The following is a 17,074-nucleotide window of genomic DNA, read 5'->3' on the forward strand; positions in this document are numbered from 1 at the left end:
ACCTGCTCCCCGCCCCCGGGAGTCCCTCCCGCTACTCAAGGCGCCCCCCACCCCCGGTCTCAGAACACTGAGTCTCCCTCAAACATCCCCGCTGCTTAAAAGAAGCAAAATCCAACCGAGTAAACCCCGAAGGCCTTGCTGGCTGTGTTCAGCGATTCATCCCATCCAGCGAGCAGGAGGGGCTCCGAGGGGCTGTGCAAAACGGGCGGCGCTCCTGGGCCCGAGGGGAGACGGCGCCCTGCTGGGGCTCAGGTGACCTACCTGCGGGGGACAGAGGGGCCCTGGCGGATGACCTCACTGGTGCTGACCGGGCACCTCCAGGCTGCCGGGGGCTCGACCTGCCCTTAGCTGAGGGACTGAGCCGTGGTTTGGTGACGTGGGCTTGGTACAGGGCCTCCGTCGGGGCCCGCGGTGTCCTTATACCACCACGAACAGCAGCACCAGCCATAGTATCCCGCATTTTACTCACAACACAGCACCGTCCATCACACACCGCTCTCCCGAAGGCGGCCCCGGATGCATTCAGCCCCTTCCGGTCTCCGGAGAACTCCCTCCAGTCACACTGCGGCCGCCCGATCCCGCTGAACCTGCCCCGGCCAAGTCATCGGTGACATCCGCGGGGCCGACTCGTCCTCACTGACTTCACCTGTCGGCGACCGTGACTCACGCGCCCGGGCGGCCCACCTCTCCCACGAGGGGCCTCTGCCCCCGGCCTCACGCTGCCCTGGCCGCTCGACCCCACGGTGGCCTTGTCCTGCCCCCGAGGCGGCTCGGGTCAGGCCTGCGTCCCGAACACGGACCTCAGACACAACCGCCCACCGGACGCCCTCGTCCAACCCAGCCGGCGCTCCGAGCTCCCTGGCCCGAAGCCCGGGAGACCTGACGGCCCGCACCCCGCTCCAGCCCTGCACGTCCCGAGGGTCCGCACGCCCCCCCCCCCCCCGCAGGCCGAGCCTCAGGAGCGCCCCCCGCCCCGCCCCGCCCCGCCCCGCCCCACGGTCTGGACCCACAGAGCGGCGGACGCCTGCCCCGCCCCCCCTGCGCCTCCTCTCCCGCCCCGCCCCCAGCCCCGCCCCCCCCACCTTCCGTCCGCACCTGCCGGGGCTCCCGCCTCGGGACGCGTGCTCAGCGTGGCTCCTCCCCCCGCGGGGAACTGCGTCAGCCTGCCGCCCCCACGGTGCGCTCACGAGTAACCCGGCCCCTCGGACACGACCAGCATCCCCGCCCCCCGTGGCTCGTGTCCCCCCCGACCCGAGTCACCAGCCGGGACAGCGCGCGGTCCCCGGGATCGAGTAAACACACGTGCTCGGCAACCACCAGACACGTGTCGGCATCTGACACCCCGCGTGCCGGGAGGCCTCGGGAGCAGGGAGCAGCGCTGAGCACACAGTCGGTGCTCGGGCACGTGTTGAGCAATGACACAAGGCCCACCGGGCGCGTGGGGCCCGGGCTCCTCCCGCCGGACACCTCGGAGGCCTTTCCACAGCGCACCTGTCACCACCTCCTCGCAGGCAGTTCTCTCAGCAAACCCCCACACTTGTTCTTAAAAGCACACGGTGCCGCTGACTCACCCGTCTCCTTTCAGGGGTGTGACAGCAAACTGAGAGCCATCTCTCTGCGGGCCCGCAGACGCTGCCGACCCCATCGCTGGTACGTCCACCCGCTGTCACCCCAGCGTCTGTCCCCTGTCGCTCCTGCCTGCAAAGGACAGCACCGGCCCTGTAACGCGAGAGACGCGGGACGACCCTCCCTCAACTTCGAGGCTGCGCGCCGGGCGCCTCGGCTGCACCACGGCTGTGACCGCGGGGGACAGTGACAGAGGGAATCAAAGGCCAAACCACACACTGTCATACAGATTTTAATAGAGTTTCTGATTGACTCATCACAGTAACCATTTTTACTGTAATGATATGCAGCTTTACTACATGAGTATAAATAAAAACATAAATACAGCTCTAGGCAACATCACGGATTAACAAACTAAGCATTCTTCATGAGCCAAAACTGAAAACAATGCTGAATAAGAAGAGATGCTGACACCCTTGCCCATTCTCATCATACCTTCTCTAAAAGGGTACTCAAATGAGGCGCTCCACCCACATCGGGCAATCTGTTCGCCCATGAGCCAGGCACATCGATCTCATGGTCTCCAGTGTTCCCTCCATTGGCTGAAAAGCAGACACACCCCAACGTACCAAAAGGAAAAGTGGAACAGAGTGACGCAGACAACCACAAGCGCACTGGAGACACGGCTGCCCTCCCCTGTCTCAGCAGGGCGGACACACCGAGAAGAAAATCAACATCCGCCCGAGATGTCAGTCTCTGAAGCAGGACCTGAAATCGGAAAGGAAACGTGGGAGACAAAATCCACGCCACGTGTGACTTCGTGAGGCCGCGCCTCTCGGGGGCAAATGCACGGATGACAGGTCGAGAGGAGACGCACAGGACCACCATTCAGGAAGGACTGCCCTCCAGACACCAGGAAGAAAGCGTGGAGGGGGCCAAGAGGGGAGGAACGGGGACAAAACACTAACTGCAGGCAGACAGCAAAACTCAGAAGGTCTCCCGAAATTCCTAACATTTTGCTCAGCTCTCAACTGTCACTCTAATCTGGCCTCATGATCTTATAAACCTTCCAGATCGTAAAGATCTTCCGTGATCTCACAGATCTTACAGATACATTAAGAACCAGGAAGTGAAGAACCACTGCTAAAATGTAAAAACAGCTCATTGCCAGTTATGTTTCAGAAAATGTGCCCGTAAAAATTCATTTTTGCCTCTTTTAGGCCAGTGCTTCAAGTAAACTGCCTTTGCCAATAGTGAATTAAGACCACGATTAAGTCAGATATTTCCAAAACCCACAATTCCAAACACATCCCAGTACGTTTTCAACTCATCCTGCAAAAAAGTGCAGTGTGGATTCAAAACGTCACTGGACACCTGGACGCGACCTATGCAAAGATTCACAGGTTCTGTTCAGATTAACGTTTTAACTGCCACCTCTGCAATTCTACTGTTTTCATTTCATTTTTTTTAAAGGTTAACGGTATTTAACTTTTGGTTTTAATCTGCAAAATAATATGTAGTGTTTCAGCTTCCAGTTAATGAGTCAAAATGGACAGGTCAGAAGACAACCCAGGGGATGGCAGTGAAAGATCAGAAAAGGTTTCCGTACACATCTGATCACAGAGAAATAACCATAACCACATCTTAAACCCCTTGTTCCCACTGTAAACTTTGTTCATATCTCCATATTTCTAAGTCTGAATTAGTCTACAAAAATCACATTAAAAAGGTAAAATTACTTAAGTGCGATATTAACTGATCTGTATTTTATAAATTTTAATCCATAAAAATATAAATAAGAATGGTAAATTTTTAAGAAAGAAATATACATTTAGTGCAAGTTATGAATTACATTTCTTCTTCAGTGTCAGCAGTAAAACACCTTGAGGAAAGAAAAAGAAAAAGACTGATCTAATTTCAAGAAAAAGAAAATTCCAGTGTTTAAACATGCAACTCATACCAGGTGCAGCTAAACAGAATTCTTCCTTCTCGTCACTGTCAAGGAAGCAGCATCTTGTCTCCTTACGCTCAACAGTACGTGTGTATTATAGGAGTTTTAGAAACAGAAAATCTGCATACGACCAGGCCACATTATCCATAAAGTCAGAGAGGGGCGGAAAAAAAAGCAAAAAGAAAACTGTTTATCCTCACAAGTCAAGTTCCCCGTCGTTGGTTCCGAACCACACGGCACCCGAGCGGGAGCTCGTCTCTCCTCCGTGGAGGTCTTCCCGGTGCCACGGCCCCTGTCGGCGCCCACGTGACTGCACCGAGCATCTCGTGACGGGGCAAACTACAGGGTTAAGGGCACAAGAAACACTCCCTTCTTCTGTGTGAAACCTCGGTACAACCTCAGTACATCTCAATATGAGAAAGGACTGCGTCCAAAGGGCTCACCAACTTACAGAGGCTTTGTGAGAGCGCGCGAGAGAGGGGCGGCGGGGAGAGGGAGAAGCTCGTCCGGAATGTAGAAAGGTAGCGCCTTAACTGTACACTTCATGAGTTAAACAGAAAAGTTTTGATTAAAAAAGGGCAAGACCTTGCAGTCTTAGAGATGGCTCGATTCAGAGGGATCCCTCCCGGAACAGGCACGTCTCCGCGGTGCTGGAGAGCAGGCCGGGGGCCGGGGTCAGGCTCGGCCGCCCTCCCCGTGGAGGGAGGCCCAGGCCGCACCCCGGGCTGAGCGCATCCAGCGCAGACAGCAGACCACGTGGCCCCCTCGTGGGACGGGAGATACTTTACTGGCCTCCTTCTCTCCCTCCTTTCCCTCCCCAAACAACTCCCCCATTCCACCAGCAGGACTGCAAACCACGTTGCAGCAGCCCGGCTTTTCTATTTCCTTTTCGGAAGGGGGTTAAAGCGCGGCGCTGCTCAGCAGGCGGGCCTCCTCCCCGGCCTCCTCTCCCTCTGACGTCACGGGACTCAGTTGAACATTATGGACGCGGGGTCTTGGTTTGCCGTCTGGGCCATATGACGGAGGATATCTTTTTTTGTGATGATACCAAGGAGGCGTCTGAAAAGGATAAACAGAAGGCGGCCGTTAAAATCAACAGGAAAAGGAGAGAGGAGCTAAATCCACAGCTAAACCCGTTTTGTTGACAGGAGTACAGCAAAGCAAGCGGCCTGAGTCTGTATTTTCTAAAAGCATTTTATCGGTGAAGATAATTAAATACCCAGCACCCATCCTTGGATATAGCGAGTACGACGTCACTAACAGCTCGGTGTCCTTTCCCCGAGACTGAGGACTGGGCCCCCCTGAAGCAGAGCCACTCTGAGTAACGTGTGCCAGCGAGAAAGGGACAAAGACGGGAGGATGTAGAACAGAAAAGGACGCTGACCCCACCTGAGAAGGAGGATGTGTTCCCACCGCATCAAGAAAGACGTGTCTGATGACCAAATCCCCTCAGTGTTCCGCTTTTTTTAAAGCCAAAATGAACTAACTTTAAAAAAATAACTTAAGGATTGCCCAGCTGTATGCAGAATCTACATGAAAGCACATACAATTGCGATAAAATGCATATAAAATGGTCAACACAGAATTTCAATCCCAAACTTCAGAATCCCAAGAATAAATCTCTGAGACAACCCAAATTTCTAGTACAGTCATCAATGTCTTCCTTTTTTGATTTTGGTCAAAAAAGTTCAGATACAGTGCTTTTATGAAAGTTTGAGTTGTTAATGCTTACATTAAAAGATAGGTGAAAACGTCAAGAAGCAGTCCTGAAAGATGATTATAGATGAAGCAGAAAGCAGAGTGGATGGGTAGCTACTTACTATTCTGGTTAGTAGCTTTTTTTAAAAAAGGATGCATGAAACACTTGTGAAGGGTTAGCGCACAACAGGGGTGCCTGGTCGGTGCTGGACTGGGACAGGTCTCACGGAGGGATGGCAACTGCAGGGCAAGACAGTTCCAGGCAGTAACGGCCAAAGCCAGGCCACTTATCAGATGATTCAAAATCATCTCCAGTCATAACCCCACTGGGACAGAGAGCCAGTTAGAACCACCGCACATGGCTCTCAAAGCTGCTGACAGCATTCTAGAAACAGCCTGCGAAGGGCACCGGGGCCCACGCCCCAGGGCTCTGCAGGTACGGCAGAGAACGGAGGCCCGTGACAACCACGTCTGAGCCAGAGTCCCCACAAGACGGCCAAAGACCAGGGAACAAGACAGAGACGGGGCGGGGCTGGGGGACACTGTAAGCAGAGCGGCTGTCCTCGAGGGCACGCATTTGCCGCAAGAACGTCCAAGAGGGTCTGCTCGTCCGCCGACCAACTGCCTACAGCCCCAAATCCAAGGAAAGACCCTGACGGGAGGCGGGACCCGCTGGCCCTCCCTACGGTGGGGCCTGGACACGCCCCCAGCCTCGCGGACAGACTGCGGGCGTGTGGGGGCGGGAGGGTCACGGCCCCCAGGTTCCCGCCTCGGCCCCGGCGGTCTGGCGGCGTGTGCCCGGGTGCACCCCACCCCCGGGTCTGGGGAGCAGCTGCGTGATCACCAGGGGCTCGGCGCGCCGCGTCAGCTCCTCCAGATGCTCTACCATGTTCTTCTTGGTGATGATCCCCAAGACGGTCCTGCAACAGACCACGTGATGCTAATGACTGCGGGAGAACTGAGGCGGGAGGGGCTTCCAATCATAATGATAGAGAATGCGAGAAAAAATTAAAACATGAACCATAAGAAGGCTTTCATGAGCTTTAGGAACACAAACACAAAAATGATCTGAAATCCCAGGTCCCACTGCACGAATTGTACTGACTTTCCAAAGTGACATGATCCTATTTGAAACACTGGTGGGTGGTTATCCTTTTTAAATTAAAAATCAAAAGCTCACAATGACGATGACTACAAAAAAGTACAAAGAAACAGCATCCATCACAGCTACGAAACTCTGAAATGGAGCTTCATTTTCTGCGTTCTTCCCACAGAGGAGAGTGTTTCTCTCATTTCTGAAACGTCGCCCGCGGCCCTCCTCCCTGGGCCCACCCCGCCGGGGAAAAGGCAGAGGCGGCTCAGGCTCCTCAGGCTCTGGCCTCCAAGCCTCTTGCCCGTCAAGAGACTTAAGAAACCCCGTGACTATTACTTGGAATTAAAATGAAAGAAAACGCACACTAAATAAAGCTGACTAATACATGCGCTCCCTGATTTTCAGGGCCTGCCAAATTCTGCTTCTTAAAATAAGCTTAATAAAAATGATTTTTTGATTTTATACATTTTTCTCTAAATAATGATTATTTCTCGGTTAATATCATTATTATAACATCAAGCAAGATGATGAACAAATTCTCATGAGGGTACTTGAAAATAATTCAACTGCTTTTTAATCATTAAAACAAAATTCTGGTAACTGGCTTTATAATGGAAGTGAATGACTTCAACTACAATGTATGGCAATACAGACGGTGAATGTCAAGAACCCTAAAAAGCTTTCATCTTTGAATTCTGAAAGCCCATCCAGCGTGCCCTTCAGGGTGACTGGATGTCCCTGTGATCCGGTTAAGTCAGCTCTGTATGGCACTGCCTCAGACCATCCTGACTTCCCAAAGAAGTCACGGGGACCTCGTTCAGTCAAAGGCTCTGGTCCCCCACCGATGTCAGTTATAAAGCTGTCACTGGGGGATGCTCGGGGCGGGGCGGTAAACAGGGAGGGTAGGGAATGGGAAAGGCAGAAACAGGTTCTTTGCTAATGTTTTCTCATTATGTTTTAAAATAATGTACTTTTTCCTTAAGAACAAGGAAAAACTAACTGAACAATTCTCAGAGCATGGGAGCCAGTTTCCCTCCAAAAAGCTCAAAAAATGCACTAGGTAAAATAAACACTAACTCAATAGATGTTCTTCTCTGACAAAATGTTTGAGGTAAAACAGACAAAAACCATCAATTCACTTGCATTTATAGCTGGAATCAAGAAATGTGAGCATCCCGACAATTCAGGAAAAGAGTCGCAGTTTAGTTCTTACTCATTGTTTTCCACCCAGTTACATACGATGATTAATTTCAGTTAATATGTTAGTAACGTCTGCCAAACCGCAAGGTACACAGTGAGGACAGTCACGAATTTATTAAAGACACAATGGCAAATTCATAGACTTCTAAAGTAATCTTTGTATTTACCAAGTAACAGCCCTAAAAAGGAGGAAATACACATATTTCCTCTCTTTAGTTACTGGAGAAAAGAGATTTGATAGTAATAAGGGCAAATTCAGTGCTGCTTTATTACTTTCAGAAGTGCAAGGAAAATCAATGCAAAATGGGATTCACGTAGGAAACAATTTTCTGTTCCCTGGGGGGTGGGGGGCGGCGAACACTGACCTGAGAGTGAACAGGGCGTGACCCAGCATCTTCCCCAAGTATCAATACTGGTTTCCAAGAAACACCAGTCCCAGGAGTTCCTCTGCGCCCGTTTTCCTCCCCTAAAGGGTGCACGTTTGGAAAACCACGTTTGCTGTTCACCCCCCTCTGAGAAGCTCCACAGTAAAGAACCTCCACTGTATTTAATCCAACCCTTTACAAACGCATATATGGTCACGGACCTCTTTTTTGAGCCATTCTAGTTAACATCCTGCTGGTTCCACCAAGACTAAAAGATTTTGAGAAATTCTGCTAATCAGAATACACAACGTGGGGAACCTTCAACGCTGACCGACACCCGCCTAGTCTCACTTTCTCCCTGCATCTCAGAGTCTAGGCTCCTCAGGTCTTCTTCCCCCCAAATACACAGTTATTTTCCACCTCGAAGGGCCCAGCATGAACTGTAACATGTTGACCATTAGACTCTCCACTGAAATGCAGAAGAGATGAGCTCTCTTCTTCTTTTATCTACCAGTCTATTTTCCTTCAAGGACGTAAGTAAGGAAAATATAATCAAGGCCAATAAACATGAAAAGCCACCTCCCCCCCCCACGCTTTCTTACAAACAGGCCGGATCAGGTAAGATCTTCCTCAGCTGTCCCCCGCCTCCCCCCTTCACTCCTCTCCAGCGTCCGTGCTGCTGAGAACCTGAACTCCGTCAGCAGAGTGCACGACGGGCATGAACCTACACAGCCTGTGACGTGCTCCACCGGGACTGCAGAAGGACATCCACACTTGTTAAGACACAGGAGGACAAGCCACGCCAGGCACAGAGAGCAGCACAGAGCAGGTCAACGTTCAATAAGCCAACTCACTCCACCAGGCTTCCAAGCGAGCCATTCAATACTAAAAGGACCCCAAACCTCCATGAAAAGGTACTCCATTTAGCGTGTACTTATTAAGCTTTTTAAACAATGAAGTCTGGCACCATTACTCTTTACATCAAACATTAAACAGACGAAAGTAGTTATTTCACAACATACACCTCTTCTCCCATCAGCATCTGTGGCATTTGAACGTCGGACTCCCTGCCCTTGATCAAGAGCTGCAACCCTCCAATGACTTATTTCCTCTTACCTAGACTTAATCTTAACTGGTTGGCACAGTGGAAACACCAATCATGGATTGAGTTCTCTAGCTTTCTGCTTCTGTTCCTAACCCAATACAGGCTAATATACTATCCAAGAAAACAGCAGTTTAAGGAATCACAAAGAAAGAAGACAGACTCTATCGGTCAATCTCCACGTAAAGCAGCAAGAGGCTGGGCTTCCGAGCTGGAAGGCTAGCTGACCCCTGAGCTACGCCGTGCTGATCACGTGCCTGGACACACCTCCCCAGCCTCGACGGCCACCTCTGTACAGGGGGCCGCAGAGGTAAATGAGAAACTCGAGGGAGGTGTCCCATCGGGAGGTGTTCACTTTCCCTCCTTTCTCTACAGAGGGGTCGTGTGTTTTGTCCCTACGGGACTGTTTGTTAAACCGCTGGGTCCTGTAAGTGTGCGGTGTTTCCAGGAGCCTCACGCGGCGCAGGGGAATCATCCCGCCTACACACAGTCCAGCCTTGCTGTCATCCGCCTGCAGGTAAAACACTGTGCCTGAGGATTCCAAGTAGGAAGAGCCACACAGTAGGGATCAAGGGGCCCGGAGAGAAAGGGCAGGAGGCAGATGCCAGCCCAGGAGCGGGGAGCGACGCCGGGCTGAGGCCCGTGCGCCGGGGTGGGCCCGCAGTGCGTCTCCACGCTGCCTGACACCCGCCAGGCCATGCCTCCCCACACTCCTACCGTGGGGAAACACGTGCAAAGTTTACGTGCAAAGGGCAGAGAAATTAATTTATACATTTTAAGTGCACTGGTGTTCATCTGCCAGCTCCTTATTCAAAAGATTTGTGGATGGAGACCACGGAGAAGCAGAAACAAAGCGTCTGCAAAAGGTTTTCATCTAATTCACAAACCTCGTTTAATTATATATGATTTCCCTCATTACGCGATAAATCAAAGACTAAACAGCAAAACATTTAGAAAGCTATTACTGTACTGGAGATGGATACTCTAACCATGGAACACTTACAAAAAGAGAACAGGGCGCCGCGGTGCTCCAGGCCGCGGGCTCCGCCGCCCTCTAAGAGGGGAAACGCCCCGGCCGGGCCCCGCCCACCCCACACCAGGACGCCCCGGCTCCCTGCAGCTGCGAAGTGCCCCTGACAAATGTCACTTCCTGTTTTGGCAAAGACCTGGCAGTTGACACTCTGCTCCCCGTTGGTAAGTGGGACTCCGAGGACCCCCCTCCTCCCGGGAGGGCGATGGGGCTGACCGGGCCCCCCAGAGCGTCCCGCAGGCTGGCGGCGGCCCGGCCGAGCACACTCACCCGTTGTGCGTGACCAGGCACTGCCGCAGGCCCAGCTTCCGGAAGATGTCCACCACGATCTCCATGGGCGTGTGGTCCGTGACCGTGAATGGGCTCATGTCAAGGATGCTGCGGAGCTTCAGTGGCCGGGGACTCTCTGCTGGGAGGGACGGGGTGTGCTGTGCGAAGCACACGCGGGAACTGCCCACTATCCCTTCCTGTTTTTTTCTGGCACTCTCTGAAGAGACAGAGAAGACCAAACATTAAAAAGTGGTAGGTTTTCTTTGGTTCGTTTTGTTTTCAGGACAACCTGCTTATTCAGAGATTTAAAACAATAAATAAACGTATCCTTTCGTTCCCCTCTTTCTTTTCCCATCTTCCTAACCAAGAAAAAAAAACGAATGAAAAGCCATTTAGCAATTTCTTAAGTTAGACAGAATTAGAATCCACGAATAACAAATCATCTTCATGCAGATAAAATACGTGTGGTATACTTATATCATGGTATAATTTTCTTTGCTGTGGTCTAACTTTGGGGGACAAGGAAGCATATTGGGAATACAGGCTTTTAAAGGTACACAAGTAACGACAGTACCACTGACTACAGGAACGCACCCCCGAGCGGCCTGCCTGTGCCGTGGGCCACTCCTCCTGCCTTGGAAGTGGGAGAATCGCATCCTTGCCTGGACCGTGCTGTCTGTCCTACCCCTGTGAACCAGCTAGTTCTTCCTCTTTTCTGATGTTCAAGCTTAATTTTCCAGGTGCATCATGAGGTGGGTTGAAAGTACAGTTACACATGTAACGGACGCCGACTGACTTCCGAGGTTTATCTGCACAGGCTCCGTTCGTTCCCGCTCTCCGGGGCTCCGCCTCAAGTGCTCCTGTCCTGTGCCTACTTCCTCCCTGCCACCTCTCAAACTGTGAGACAACAGGTGGCCAAGACGCAGAAAACGGCAGAGCAGGGGCAGAGGCCGTGGGGAGGAGAAGGAATCCCACGAAAGGGAGAGAATACACAAGCAAAGTGAGAGAGCTCACACTCCTCGTTAGTATGAATCCAAAGCTGTGTGTACAAATATCATATCTGTCATACTGAACATATTCTGAACGTGAGTTTTGCCACAAAAATACGTAAGCCAAAATAACAAGCATCAGCCCTACACGAGCAGTGAGCCCAGCTCACACACACACACCGCGACGCCTTCTCCTCCTCCCGTCCAGCAAGGCCCTGCTTCACTGTGCGGTCACGGTCAGTGATGTTCTAGCGCTAGGGCTCCCTAAAGCTCCTCAGAAGCATGAGAAGGGCACGGAGAAAAAGAAAGCCCATCAGCAACGGACATAAATGACTTCTGGAAAATGCTCGTGAAGCTGCTTTTGGCCCGTAGAAGCATCAGGCTAGTGGCTTGTGAATGGAGGAACGGAGGTGCTGTTAGCTTGTATGACAGTTGCTCTGTGAAACCTGGTAGTGGCAGATTCCAAAAACATCCCCCAGGGATCTACATCTCTTTCACTTGTATTAATTTTAGAAACCAAAAAAGTCTCTATACTCATAAAATGGTGTTTCAACTACCTGAGCAGGTACAAAGCTAATTTTAACTCCCACAAAGAGAGAAACAAAAGGCTGGTCCTCGTACTGCAGTTCGGATTATTGAGTAAACGCTGTTTCACAGTCTACGGCAGATAATAATGCTGCCGTGGGAAAAACCTTCAGCAGATCCTCTCTCCCAGGTGCACAAGCTAAACCTTTACTGTGAACAGCAGCTCCCGAGGGAGCAGGAGAAAAGTACAAGGGGAGCAGCCTAGCTGTCACCGTGCCATGTGCCTTTCTAGTCGTGTTCAACACGGCGGCGGTATTCGAGTTCTCACGCATGAAGAATCTCCCTGTAAAGCTCACAGCTCCTAGCACGTAATCAGAAAGGAGCAAGTACACTTTTATACCTTAAGGTGGAAAATAGGAAAGATGATGCAATTCACACTATAAATGTAGTATTAAATATATGCTTCATTTTAAACAAATCTATAAAAAAGCCTCACTTTTACATCTGGACAAAAAAATGCAGGAGAAATGTCTCTCCATTTGGACTAAACTTTAACACAGTAAACTGTCATCTACTCCTGGTGAGAGTCCATGGCAGAACCACGACTTCGTGCAATCTGGAAATACCTTACGAAATTGCAAATGCACTACCCTCTGGTCCAGCGATTCCATTTCTAGTATTTCCCTACATCTGCATAGGCAAAACGTCAAGTACACAAGGTTATCAGATATGTGAGGCGGCAATTTTTATCATAGCAAGGCTGAAAACATCTTAAATGTCCATCAGCGGGAAGCGGATTTTAAAAAATCATGATGTATCCCACAGTACATCCACTCAGTGGAGTACTGTGTAGCTGTTAAAAATAAAATGATTTAGAAAGATGTACAAGAAAACATTGCTTAGTGAAAGAAACAAGACACAGAACAGCACGTATTGGGTAGCATGTTATGACTTGTTTTTAAAAAACGAGAAAACGTATACACTTACTTACACAGGCAGAGAATGATACCTACAGAAAACGTAAGAAGCCAAGGAGACAGTTGCCTACGGAGCTAAACTGGTGATTACGAGGTCGTGGGTGAGAGACTTTTCACTATATACCTTTTTTTCTTTCTCTGTATGGCAATTCATCACTATAAACTTTTAATCTTCTCAAATTTGAACTATGTGAATGTACTATCTACATACAAACTAAAAAAAAGGGACTTCCTTGGTGGCGCAGTGGTTAAGAACCCGCCTGCCAATGCAGGGGACACGGGTTCGAGCCCTGGTCCAGGAACATCCCACATCCCACATGCCGCGGAGCAACTAAGCCCGTGCGCCACAAACACTGAGCCTGTGCTCTAGAGCCCGCGAGCCACAACTACTGAGCCGCATGCCACAACTATGGAGCCCGCACGCCCTAGAGCCCATGCTCCACAACAAGAGAAGCCACTGCAATGAGAAGCCCGCGCGCTGCAACCAAGAGTAGCCCCCGCTCACCACAACTAGAGAAAGCCCACGCGCAGCAACATAAATAAAACGCAGCCAAAAATAAAATTAAATTAAAAAAAAGAAACTAAAAAAAAAATTTTAACGATATAACATAAAATTTAATGCCGAGTTTATAAATAAATTTGGAGAAAACTGCTCTTTTAAAATCTTGAGTTTTCCACCCCCAGACAGTATATAGTTCACAATTTATTCAAGCATTCCTTTAAGTCCTTTGATAAACTATTTTATATAAATATCTATAAACTATTATATACAAAACTCTAGTATACAGGTCTATTTCTCCCATTCAAAAACTAAAACTTTACCAAAATATATGTTGGCAAATATTTAAGGTATGTTAAAAAAAATCATGCTGTGACTAACCCTTCTGATGACATGAGTTGCTATTTCACACATCTAAAGTACCCCTATTCCCTTAAACTGACATTATCTGCTGGTCCCCAATGGTCTATTTCTCAAGACAGTAATAAAATCAACTTTTAAAAATATGTCCACAGAATCAATGGGAATATAAATAATTCTTAACTTTACCACTTTATCTTTTAAAAACCTGGGCTTTTTTTCCTTTAAATTTCTACATAAATTCCAAAATTCTGACCCTTTTCTTTTTTGCTTACTATTACAACGTAGTGAACAGCGAAACTTTCTCCGACTGTAGGTCGGCCGTGGTGACGGCTCAGAGGCTGAAACACTTGAATGCGGCCACGTCTAACATACACTCTGACCACTCGGACAACTACCAGTCTATTAGCTCAAGGGAATGCTAGGCTTTGAGCAAGTCTCCCAAAGCTGCAGCCTTTCCTTAGCTGAACTGGATATTCTGCATAGGCTCTTTTCTTTCTTTCCTCTTTTTGCTTGAATAGCTCTTGTAAACTGAGAGCTTCCAGTTTGCCTTGAGATATGCTGCCCATCTACACCATCTAGCCTTCCCTCTTCAAATGGCTCAAGAACTGAAATATTTTACAACCCTTTGGCCACAGAGGTTAAGTTGGAGGGAAGTGACTGGCTTACAGGAATGACCTTTGGGGACAGGCTGAACGCTCTACATTTTCAGCTCCGAGTCCTCTACTGAACACCAGGAGTGGCTGGACGAAAATACCCTCTATCACAGGGGTCCCCAACCCCTGGGCCACGGACCAGTACCGGTGTGCGGCCTGTTAGCAACCAAGCTGCACGGCAGGAGGTGAGCAGCGGGCGGATGAGCAAATGAAGCTTCATCGGCCGCTCCCCATCACTCGCACCACCGCCTGAGCCATCTCCCATCCCTACCCACCCACCCAGTCCGTGGAAAAACTGTCTGCTGTGAAACCAGTCCCTGATGCCAAAAAGGCTGGGGACCGCTGCTTTAAACTATATATTACAAGTTAATACTGTAAATCTACATCCAAAAATTGAAAAAGCAAAACCCTACAGATCTGACATGAGACAGACCAAAGATGATGGAATTTTCAGCAACCTGCATTCAAATAAGCCAACTTTATTAACTACAAGAAGGTATTTAGCTGTATGCCTCGGCAGTTACTAAGGCCTTATATTACATGCTATTATGAATACTGTCAACAAGACTTATCTGAGTGAGAAAAGAAAGAGCTGGACTCCAGTCCCTGATAACAATGCCAAGTCAAAAGACAAAACAGTATTTAGCTGGAAAGCATCCCACGGAAAAGGGTAAATTCCCTTCCTAAAGCACCTAAGATATTACGAGACATAAAATACACCACTTGTCCCCACGAACCCAACCAATTAAATTTTATAGCTTTCCTTTCTTTCAGAAATCTATTACATATTTATATTCGTCCACCTAGGTATCTAGATACCAATAGACAGAGCCGTAGATAGACGTATATGTGTGTGTAGTTCTTTAAAAGGGTACCTATTGCAATTGTCAGGTCTCTTCTGAGGGCAAATCCCACTAATCTCTGAGACTCTTTGGACATTATGACAGGAAAGCCGTTGTAGCTGGTCTCGTTAATCATGTTTTCTATGTCATCCACGGTCATGTTGTCCTGGGTCAGGACGGCCAGGGGAGGGTCACTCCTCCGAGGTCTCATGACGTCGGCAGCCAGGGTGGTATGAGTGAATTCTTCTTTTGCATCCAAGAAAGGGTATCCGTTTAGCCGGATGTGAGCTTCATAAATGCCTTCCCGCCCAAAGGCATCTCCAACCCATTTACTGGTCATTACTGCGGCCATCAGGGGAACAATATACTCCAAGCCTCCAGTGAGCTCAAAAACAATGACCACCAGGGACACAGTCATCCTTGTCACACCACCTGAAAAAAATAAGACCACAGGTCAGCAAGGGCAGGGTCCTCACCAATCCACGGTGGGAGAATTTCTGCACTAGGCAGGCGGACACAAATTATAAATGGAACTTAGTGCAAAGGATCATCGCTATTTTAATAAGATCTAGAGAAAACAATCTTCTTTGTTCATAACACAGAAGACTATTAACATAACATTTTTTTTTTTTTTGCGGTACGCGGGCCTCTCACTGTTGTGGCCTCTCCCGTCGCGGAGCACAAGCTCCAGACGCGCAGGCTCAGTGGCCATGGCTCACGGGCCCAGCCGCTCCGCGGCATGTGGGATCTTCCCGGACCGGGGCACGAACCCGCGTCCCCTGCATCGGCAGGCGGACCCTCAACCACTGCGCCACCAGGGAAGCCCCTAACATAACATTTTAAAACTGGTTTACTTCAGATAAAAAAATCACAGCTGACCGACTAATACAGTTTGCCATTTTGGTTTACTGCTATCACAAAGACATAATTTCACCGCTATAAAAGCTTACAATTAATCCTTAAAGAACTTGGTGAAGCACATCATAGCTAACTTGTTTACTACCAATTTACAAATTAAACTCGTGGGTAGAATATTAAATTAATACATTTCTCCCCTCTAAATCTCTTCAAAATGAATAAAACACTCTGACGCCTTGCGGTTTCTGTTAACAGTGTAATGCCCCCGCTTAGAAAACTCACCTGAACTATTCCAGGTACCTACCAGATCACCACTGTGACCCCTGCTCCCTGCTGAGGCCCCCCTGACCCAGGCCCCTCCACCCACGCTGTGTCTGTCCCGTGTCTCTGGCTATCCACACCTTATCTTCCGGCTATGCTGGTCTCATTTCCAACTGTGAAGACTCTGGGGGACCCACTGTCGCAGAAACCACCACACACTCAAAGCCAAACCCCTCTTCTCCCCCAGAGAGCTCCCATCCCGGCCCCCAACTCCAGGACCAGATAACACATTCCTCCTGACAACCCAGTGGCCACTCCCGGTTCATCCCTTTACTCTATCCCAACATCTAGACTCTCACCTAGTCCCAGCTGATGTGCTCTGCAAACATCTATCTAGGGGCCCCTTTCTCAGTATTCTCTCTATTACCCACCTAGTCACACCCTCAAGTCTCAGCTCCTGAATTTGAATACTGTTTCATCTAACCTCCCGTTACCTTCCACCCACTTTATAAGCCATGTCCCCAGGTTAATCTTCCCTAAGTGCTACTTTCACCATGTTGCTCCTTTGCTCAAAAACCTACCAAGGCTTGTCAGTTGATACTGTGTGAAGCTAAAGCTCTTCCTTTTTGTTTTTTAACCTAAAAATAGAAGGGAGAAAGAACCTACTATATGTTAGGTATCTACACTATGCCAGGGATGCCCTAGGTGGTTTACAAAGGCTTTTATTTTTTTAACCAAGCACGTATTTTACCAGGCACTGTGCTAACAGCTTTATATGCATTTTATTTTACATAATCCTAAAAAACAACTGTAGGAAATAAGTAGTTATTAT

General features: G+C 49.2%; 1 protein-coding gene across 4 annotated transcripts in view; it reads right to left on the reverse strand.

Moving 5' to 3' along the window:
• Positions 1–4,417: 4,417 nt before the first annotated feature.
• The window catches only part of CLCN3 (chloride voltage-gated channel 3), a gene marked incomplete at both ends in the record, with an annotated part of 69,732 nt that continues 57,075 nt past the window's right edge, over positions 4,418–17,074 (reverse strand). For 3 of the 4 annotated variants that reach the window (XM_079706950.1, XM_079706949.1, XM_079706951.1), the window contains 3 exons: positions 4,486–4,576; positions 10,276–10,492; positions 15,157–15,555. In XM_079706950.1, the coding sequence (XP_079563076.1) occupies positions 4,486–4,576; positions 10,276–10,492; positions 15,157–15,555 (707 nt within the window). Of the gene's footprint in view, positions 4,577–6,059; positions 6,136–10,275; positions 10,493–15,156; positions 15,556–17,074 lie in introns of all 4 variants that reach the window. The other variant, XM_079706948.1, reaches the window with a different exon arrangement.

The sequence above is a fragment of the Hyperoodon ampullatus genome, assembly GCF_949752795.1.
Source record: "Hyperoodon ampullatus genome assembly, chromosome: 6".
NCBI lineage: Eukaryota > Metazoa > Chordata > Mammalia > Artiodactyla > Ziphiidae > Hyperoodon > Hyperoodon ampullatus.